Source organism: Carlito syrichta, unplaced genomic scaffold (genome assembly GCF_000164805.1).
Source record: "Carlito syrichta isolate Samal-C Ts95f unplaced genomic scaffold, Tarsius_syrichta-2.0.1 Scaffold309865, whole genome shotgun sequence".
NCBI classification, from domain to species: domain Eukaryota; kingdom Metazoa; phylum Chordata; class Mammalia; order Primates; family Tarsiidae; genus Carlito; species Carlito syrichta.
The window spans coordinates 123,145-131,702 of NW_007253961.1; the positions used below are offsets into that span (position 1 = coordinate 123,145).

The 8,558-nt window shown below is 48.1% G+C and overlaps 1 protein-coding gene across 3 annotated transcripts in view; it reads left to right on the forward strand.

Moving 5' to 3' along the window:
• CPNE9 (copine family member 9) overlaps positions 1–8,558 on the forward strand; it is a 25,506-nt gene that overhangs the window by 904 nt on the left and 16,044 nt on the right. The window contains exons 3-9 of one of the 3 annotated variants that reach the window (XM_008068103.2): positions 62–165; positions 643–679; positions 883–885; positions 1,182–1,258; positions 6,677–6,740; positions 6,860–6,963; positions 7,259–7,363. In XM_008068103.2, coding sequence (XP_008066294.1) covers positions 62–165; positions 643–679; positions 883–885; positions 1,182–1,258; positions 6,677–6,740; positions 6,860–6,963; positions 7,259–7,363 — 494 coding nt within the window. The remainder of the gene's footprint in view (positions 1–61; positions 166–642; positions 680–882; positions 886–1,181; positions 1,259–6,676; positions 6,741–6,859; positions 6,964–7,258; positions 7,364–8,558) is intronic. The other 2 variants (XM_021717584.1, XM_021717585.1) reach the window with 2 other exon arrangements.

The window sequence follows — 8,558 nt, forward strand, 5'->3', positions numbered from 1 at the left end:
CGCTCTCGGGAATCACCTGCCCTCTCCTCGTCCCTCACTGATCCTCCACCCTCCTGCCCAGTTCGGACGGACCGAGGTGATTGACAACACGCTGAACCCGGACTTCGTGCGCAAATTCGTCCTCGACTATTTCTTTGAAGAAAAGCAAAATCTGCGCTTTGATGTGTGAGGCCCCGCCCACAATTCTGGCTTGGCCCGCCCCGCGACCTGGATCCGCCCGGAATTATGCCTGGTCCCGCCCCGCCTCGCCTCGCGGCCTGGCTCCTCCCCCAGGCCTAGCTCCGTCCCAATGTGAAGGGCTCCACTCCAGCCTGAGCCCCGCCCGCAGGTCAGATCCAGTCCAATTCGCTCCCCAGGTCTGGCCCTGCCCACAACTCTGCTCCCTAATTCAGCTCCCCCTAAGACCCAGGCCCCTCCCAGATGGCCCTTCCCCCAGCAGGCCCCTGCCTTGGTCTTTCGTCGGGCCTGACCCTCCCCGATCCTGACTCTTGTCCCAAACAAGACCAAAGTTGAATTTGGGTCCACAGCCGACCCTCCCCTTCTGCAGGTCCCAGCCACAATTTTAACTAAGACTCGGAGCGGGACCCTTTCCACCTGACTTCCACCCAGCCCTATCCCAGGCAGGTTCCACTCTCTTCCCAGGTACAACGTCGACTCCAAAACCAACATCTCCAAACCGGTGAGCAAGTGTTCCCTCGCAGCTTGGCCGGACACACGGGAGACAATTAGATGTGTTAAACGATCCTCCTTAGAACTCCTCGATCCCCACCCCACCTTCAGGCCCCCAACCCACCCTCCTGGCCTCTCCTGCTCCTGCTGGGTTTCCTGCCTGCACCCCTTACTCACTGCTTCTCTTCCTTCTACTGCTGCTGGGACCTGCAGAAGGTGAGGCTGAATGGGGCTGGGCGAAGGCTGGGCACGAGGTGGAGGAGCATGGGATGGTATTATGGAGAGCAGGGATGGTATTATGGAGAGGGGTGATGATAAACCAAGAAGCAGAACTTACCTGCAGACCCCTTCTCCCCCACCCCCTCCATTAAAGCAATACTGGTCAGTGGTTCTTTCAATGTTTTGCCATCTGGGAACTGCCCTGGTCCTGTGCAAGTACCACCACCAGGGCTGGGCTGGGACTTTGAGCCCACAGCCCCTCCTGGTCTTGTTGACTCACTGTTCTGGCACAGGATTTCCTGGGACAAGCCTTCCTGGCCCTGGGAGAGGTGATTGGAGGCCAGGGCAGCCGCGTGGAGAGACCCCTCACGTGAGCAGAATGGGAAGGGGTGCGGGAGAGGGCGGGCACCTCCATATTCTTCCTCCCAAGGATGCTGCTGACTGATAGCAATGGAGGCCGGGGCTGCCCCTGGTCAGGAGCCTACAGTGGCTCTCCTCACCCTCATGGGAAAGTCCAATCTCTATAGCTCTGCTCAAGTCAGCCTCAGGCCTGACATGTCCTCTCTCTCTCTCCTCACTCTTTTTCTAAGTCTGATGCAACCTTTAAGGTCCACTTCCAAGTCCCTCTCCACTGGGAAGCTTCCCCTGACTAAGTCAAATCCTCAGGAATTTCCATTATTTTCATTCACGTGTATCAGCATGTTTTTTTATGCCACACCCTGTTCTAGGCACCAGAGATTCATGCATTCCACAAATACTACTGGGCACATACTTTAAGTCAGCCACTGTTCAAGGGACTTGAGTTACAATGGCAAACAAAGCAAAGGCTCATGTCCTCAGGAAGCTTATAATAGTTGTCAGAGGAAGGTAGCACAAAACAGACATACTAAGTAAATTACACAATGTATTAGAAGACATTAGGTGCTATGGGAAAAGCGACAAAGTTGAGCAGAATAAGGGGGATTGGAAATGCTGGGTCGGTAGGAGGTGCGATATTCAAGTGGCACTCGAGTAGGCCTCATGGGCAGGTACTTTGGAGCAAACCTGAAGGAGGTGAGGGAGTAAGTGGTGCAGACATGTGGGGGAAGAATGTTCCAGGCAGACGAAACTGCCAGTACAAAAGCCTGCTGTGTTCAAAGGATAGGAAGGAGGCCAATGTAGCTGGAGCCAAGTGAGTGAGGGACAGGGCAGGAGGAATGAGGTTAGAGAGTTAACAATAAGGGCCTTGTAGCTACTGTAAGGACTGTAGCTTTTACTCTGAAATGGGAGTCACTGGAGGGTTCCAAGCAGAGGAGTGATGATCTGACTATGCTTTCAAAGGATGGTCCTGGCTGCTGGATGAAGAATAAGCCTTGGGTGGCCAAAGGTAGAAGCAGGGAGCCAATGAGAAGGCTATAATAGTAATTCAGGATGCTACCAGTGAAGGAGGGGAAAGATGGAACTGCCACCAAATGAAGTGGTGGGAAAAAAGCAAAGGAGATCCAAGCATGGTGTCATCCACCTGTAGTCCTAGCTACTTGGGAGGCTGAAGCAGGAGGATTGCTTAAGCCCATGAGTTCCAGGCTGCAGTGAGCTATAATGGTGCCACTGCATTCCAGCCTGGGCAACAGCGAGACCCTGTCTCAAAGAAAAAAAAGCAAAGGAGCGCAAGCTGGGGGAGGGAATTCAATCAGGAGTTCAGTCTGACAGGCTGAATGTTGAATGTTCTGTTACAGTGGTCTCCGACCTTTTTGACATCAGGGACTGACTGGTTTCATGGAAGACAATTTTTCCATGGGGAGTGGTTTTGAGATGATTCAAGCACATTACCAGATGCAGCTATACAATTGAAGTACATCGATGCACTTGCCATTCACTGACAGGGTTTTGATATGAGTATGCAAGCAATTGACTTATTATGGTCTCTGTGCAGTCAAACCTCACTGTTAATGTTAATCTGCATTTGCAGCCACTCCCTGGCACTAGCAACTCCGCCTCAGCTCTACCTCAGATCATCAGGCATTAGATTTTCATAAGGAGTACGTAACTTAGATCCCTCCCGTGCAAAGTTCACGTTAGGGTTCATGCTCCTGTGAAAATCTAATGTTGCCGCTGATCTGATAGGAGCTCAGATGGTAAAGTGAGTGATGGCGAGCAGCTGTAAACACAGATGAGGCTTCACTCACTTGCCCGCCATTCACCTCCTGCTGTGCACCCGTTCCTGACAGGTCACAGACTGGTGGGGGTCTGGCCCAGGGGTTGGGGACCCCTGTTTTATTAGACATCCGATTGGAGGTTTCAGATAGGCGATATGATACAAGAGTCTTAGTCTTAGATGTTCTGTAAGGCCATAGTTTTAGATGAGATCTAATAGGAGTAGGGGGTAGAGAGTGAGAACAAAAGACTAAGACTCCACGTGTTGGATCTACAAAAAGAGACTAAGGAGTAATTAATGAAGTAGGAGGAGAGCCAAGAGAATGTGGTATTATCATGGAAGCAAAGTGAAGAAAGTATATCAAGGAGAGAGTGACCAACCACATCAAATGTTGCTGCAGGTCAAATAAGATGAGAATTGGGAACTGGCCATTGGATTTAGCAGGGAGAGATACTTGAAGGCTCTGATGAGCATGATTTTGATGGAAAGGAGGAGGTGGAGCGGTTTTGAAGAGAATAGAAAAAGGGGGTGGGAGTCAAGGAATCTTTCAAGGAGTTTTGCTACACAAGGGAAAAGATAAAGGATGTGGCTAGAGCAGGAAGTGAGGTCAAGAATAGATTTATAATTTTATTTTTTGAATTGGGGTCTCTGTTGCCCAGGCTGGAGTGCAGTGACACAATTACATCTCACCACAGCCTCAACTTCCTGGGCTCAAGTGATCCTTTCGCATCTGCCTCCCAAGTAGCTAGGACTTCACGCCCATACCACCATGCCCAGCTAATTTTTTGCAAAGAATTTTTTATAGAGAATTTTTTATATCACTCTGTTGTCCAAGCTGGTCTTGAACACCTGGGCTAGGCCAGGCTTGGTGGCTCAGCCTGTAAACCCAGCACTTTGGGAAGCCAAGGCAAGTGGATTGCCTGAGCCCGCGGGTTTGAGACCAGCTGGGGCAACTTGGTGAGAACTCGTCTCTACAATAAATAAATTAAAAAATTAGCTGGGTGTGTGGCACATGCCTGTGGTTCTGGCTACTTGGAAGGCTGAGGTGGAAGGATCACCAGAGCCCAGCAGGAAAACGCAGGGGTGGCTGTGAGTGTGCCAGTGCACTTCAGCCTGGGCAACAGAGTGAGACTCCAACTCAAAAATAAATAAATAAATAAATAACTCCTGGGCTCAAGCAATCCTCTTGCCTCAGCCTCCCAAAGTGCTGAGATTACAGGTGAGAGCCACCATGCCCAACCCAAAGAATAGATTTATAATTCTTTAACATGAGAAAAATTATACCCCATTTTTATGTTGATGGGAATAACTGAGTAGAAACGGAAAGACTGACGTAATAAAAAGTGGTGAAAATTGCTTGAGTGATGTCTTTATGCAGACAAGAAGGTATGAAATATAGTACACAGCAGAGGGATAAATAGGCACACGGACAGTTCATTTATAGCATCTGTAGGAGTCACACGTGTGGGTGAAGATCCTGGTGGCAGGGTAGGTGTGGTGGTGGGTGGACAGTCTCTTCAATTTTGGTTGCTTCAGTTTTGTCAGTGAGTAGGAAACAAGGTCATTGGCTGAGAGTGAAGATGGGGAGGAGGCTTTGGGAGTTTGAGGAAAGAGGAGGAGTGAAACTGCCATCTAGCAGAACTGAAGAGTGAAGGGCCTCTGAATGTATAATATGATTACCAGACAGCATTGAGGACCCTCTTAAAGTTTGTGGTCATGCACTTCAAATGAGATGAAAGGGGAGAAAATGAGACCAGTTCACATAATTGTGTGCTCTTCTCTAGGTTCAGTTTCACAGGTGCAGTATGGGTTAGGTAGAGAGTTGAATGTAACTAGGGCTGTGGTTCTGCCAAATAACTGTATCAAAAGTGAGAGAAGGGCAAGGGAAAGAGGATGCTAGGGAGTGATAATTATAGTCACTGAGTGGAGTTCACATTGGGTAAGGAGATAAGGGGGAACATCAAGGAGGCCAAAAACAGTGAGGAGGCAATAGGATCAACGATCTGCTGGTCCTGCATGTGCAGGTAAATAGGCCTGCCCTTATCACACTCCCTCTTTTTTTTTTGAGGAGTCTCATTCTGTCGCCCTGGCTGGAATACAGTGGCACACTCGCGGCCACTGCAGCCTTGACCTCCTGGGCTCAGGCGATGCTTCTACCTCAGCCTTCCAAGTAGCTGTAACTATAGGTACACGCTGCCACGCCCAGCTAATTTTTTTAATTTTTTTTTGAATTGGAGTCTCACTCTGTCGCCCAGACTGGAGTGCAGTGGTCGCTCCCGACCACCCCAGCCTCAACCTGCTAGGCTTCGGCGATCCTTCCGCCTCAGCCTTCCAAGTAGCTGGAACTACAAGCGCACGCTACCATTCCCGGCTAATTTTTTGATTTATTGTAGAGATGAGGTCTCACTAAGTTGCCCAGGCGGGTCTCGAACCCGCGGGCTCAGGCAATCCACTCACCTCAGCCTCCCAAGATGCGAGATTACAGGCTGAGCCACTGAGCCTGGCTTAATTTTTTAAATTTATTGTAGAGACGAGGTCTTGCCAAGTTGCCCAGGCTGGTCTTGAACCCCTGGGCTCAGGCAATCCTCTTGCCTCTGTTTCCCAAAGTGCTGGGATTACAGGCATGAGCCACTGTACCCAGACCCTCTTTTTAAAGCACAAAGAATCAGAGATTTAAGGAATCAAGGAAATAGCTCAACATTCATTTTAAAGATGGGGGAAAACATAGCAAGTTAGAGCCAGAAATTGAATCCATGACCCTTCTGGCCTAGCTTTCTCTCTGCTACACTTTAGATCCCTTTGAGAATCAGCATTCGCAGGACGCTATGAACAGGTCTCTTGCTACTAGAGATGTGGGTCCTTGTAGGTAACCTTCAGGCATATGGAAGTGTCCCTTCTAGGATCAGGAGAGGATACATCTTCCCTTGTCTTTTTTTGTCTTGTTCTTCACAGGCTTCAGAAAGCACATCAGCTTTGACCTAATAAACCAATCCTTTTGCCCCTGGGTCTGGATAGCAATTTCTCTCCCTCATTCAGAATGACTACATTACACCTATTTGCTTCATGACTCTGACATTTCACCTCCCTCTGGAAGCTCCCTGAGGGCGAAGTCTAGCAGAGTCGGAGAGTGCCATCTGCCCCACTCATTTCTAGCACAGCACCTGGCATATGTAGGTACCAGGGTCTACTTTGAAGACTACAACCACTTCATATTTATAAAGCTTACAAGTTGCTTTTCCTTCCATTCACTCATTCAGATCTCTTTACAGTCCTGAAAGGTAGTCCTATTTCATAAAAGAGAAAACTAAGTCCCAGGAAGGAAAAATAACTTGCCCAGGGCCACACAACTTGAAAATCATATCTTCCCTGAGTCCACTGACTCTAAATCCTATGTATTTCTTACACTAAAAGATGTCCACCTAAGCTAGTCTAACTCCTTCCTACCAGGCTACAGACCTCCCTCGCAACCCCCAACCCCGAGTCAAAGTCAGGCCTTTCTCCACCAGGAGTCACCCAGGACAGAAGGGGACACACTCAGAGGACTATTAGTAAATAGCAAATTGAATCCCCGGCCCACCCGATCCCAGATTGACTATTCCGATTCTTGTTGTCTATTCTCCCTCCTCTCACTAAGAGGCTTTTTTCTGCTTCCAGGGGTGTGCCAGGCAAGAAGTGTGGGACCATATTGCTGACTGCAGAGGAGCTTAGCAATTGTCGGGTCAGTAAGGGCCACATGCTAGACCCAGGAGCTCCCTTCTTTCTCCATATACCCTTTAGGGGAATGTCTGAGGCTATAGGCAATTTGGGTGTCAATAGCCCAATATCATCTATCCCTAGGACATTGTCACCATGCAGCTGTGTGCAAACAAGCTGGACAAGAAGGACTTCTTTGGGAAATCAGACCCCTTCCTTGTGTTCTACAGGAGCAATGAGGATGGCACGTGAGTCAATGCCACCAGGGCTCTTGGGCTGGGGTTGGGGCGTGTGCTTAACAAGTGGGGGAGGCTGGGTGCAGTGGCTCATGCCTATAATCCCAGCACTTTGGGAGGCCGAAGTGAGAGGATTGCCTGAACTCACGGGTTCAAGACCAGCCTGGGCAACTTGGCAAGACCTCATCTCTACAATAAATAAAACAAAAAACAAAAACAAGAAAAAAAACAAATGGGGGAATCTCTAAAAGTATTGGGCTCTGTCTCTGGATTCAGGGCAAGTGCCAATCCTCCCACTCCTCTCCAGGTTCACCATCTGCCACAAGACAGAGGTTGTAAAAAACACGCTGAATCCTGTGTGGCAGCCCTTCAGCATCCCTGTGCGGGCACTGTGCAATGGAGACTATGACAGGTCTGCTTCAGCATATGCTTGGGAGTAACAGGCCAAGGACGTGACATTGAGTTCCCAAGCCCCAGAATGATGATGGAAGTATCATAACAGTGTTAGAGGGGCCTGTTCAGTAAGAGTGAGTTTTAGGCATGGAGATGGGTAGATGGGGAGGCAGATGGATAGCCACATGGATAGATATGTGCTATAGATGGATAGATAAATGGATGGGTGGATGGACGGATGGACTGGAGGTGGATGAGTAGATAAAATGAATAAGCAGATACATGGATGGATGGTCAGATGAATACACTGGTGAGTGGTTAGATGGGTATGTAGATGGATACATAAGAGGCCTGGTGTTTGGGTAGAGGAGAGATGAATGAATGGACAAATGAATGGATAACTGAACTAATGACAGATTAGTGGATCAGATTATAGATGGACTAACAGATGGACAAGTAAGTGGTAGACGAGTAAGTGAGAGTTTGATGGATGACTGGAGAGGTAGATTGGTGAATGAAAAAGCAGGTGGATTGATAGAAAAAGAGTTTTGGGGAAAAAATAAGAAAAAGCAGGTAGGATAGAAAAGGATAGGTGGAGTGACAGGTAGATAGATGGTTGGACAGATGAATGGATGGATTCATGGATGAATTAGTTGATGGATGGTGTAAAGTAGATAGAATGGCTGAATGGACAAATAAATGAGTAGCATGAAGACAGGTGGAAGGGTGGAAGGATGGATGGGCACATGGATGGATGAGTAGATGGATGGTTATGCAGATGAATGGATAACTAGATAAACATAGTTTGACAAGTGGATACAAATATGGATTAATAGGTCATTGGATTGGGATATATGGGTAAAAGGGTGGCTAGATGGTCAGAAGGACTGACATACTGATAGACATACAGGATGGCTTAGGCATGATAGTTAAGAACAAGGTCTTTGGAGTCAGGATGTCTGAGTTTAAATCTTAGCCCAGTAACTTACTGGCTATGGGATCTTAGACAATTACTTTTTTTTCCTTATCCAAAAATAAGAGTAATAGTACTTTATATAGGGTGATTGTTAAATTAAATGAGACAATCTGTGAAAGTGTGAGAACAATGCCTGACATACAATAATACTCAATAAGTGGTTTTTAAAAAAGCAATAGTGGCCGGGCTCGGTGGCTCAGCCTGTAATCCCGAGCCTTTGGGAGGCTGAGGTGAGTGG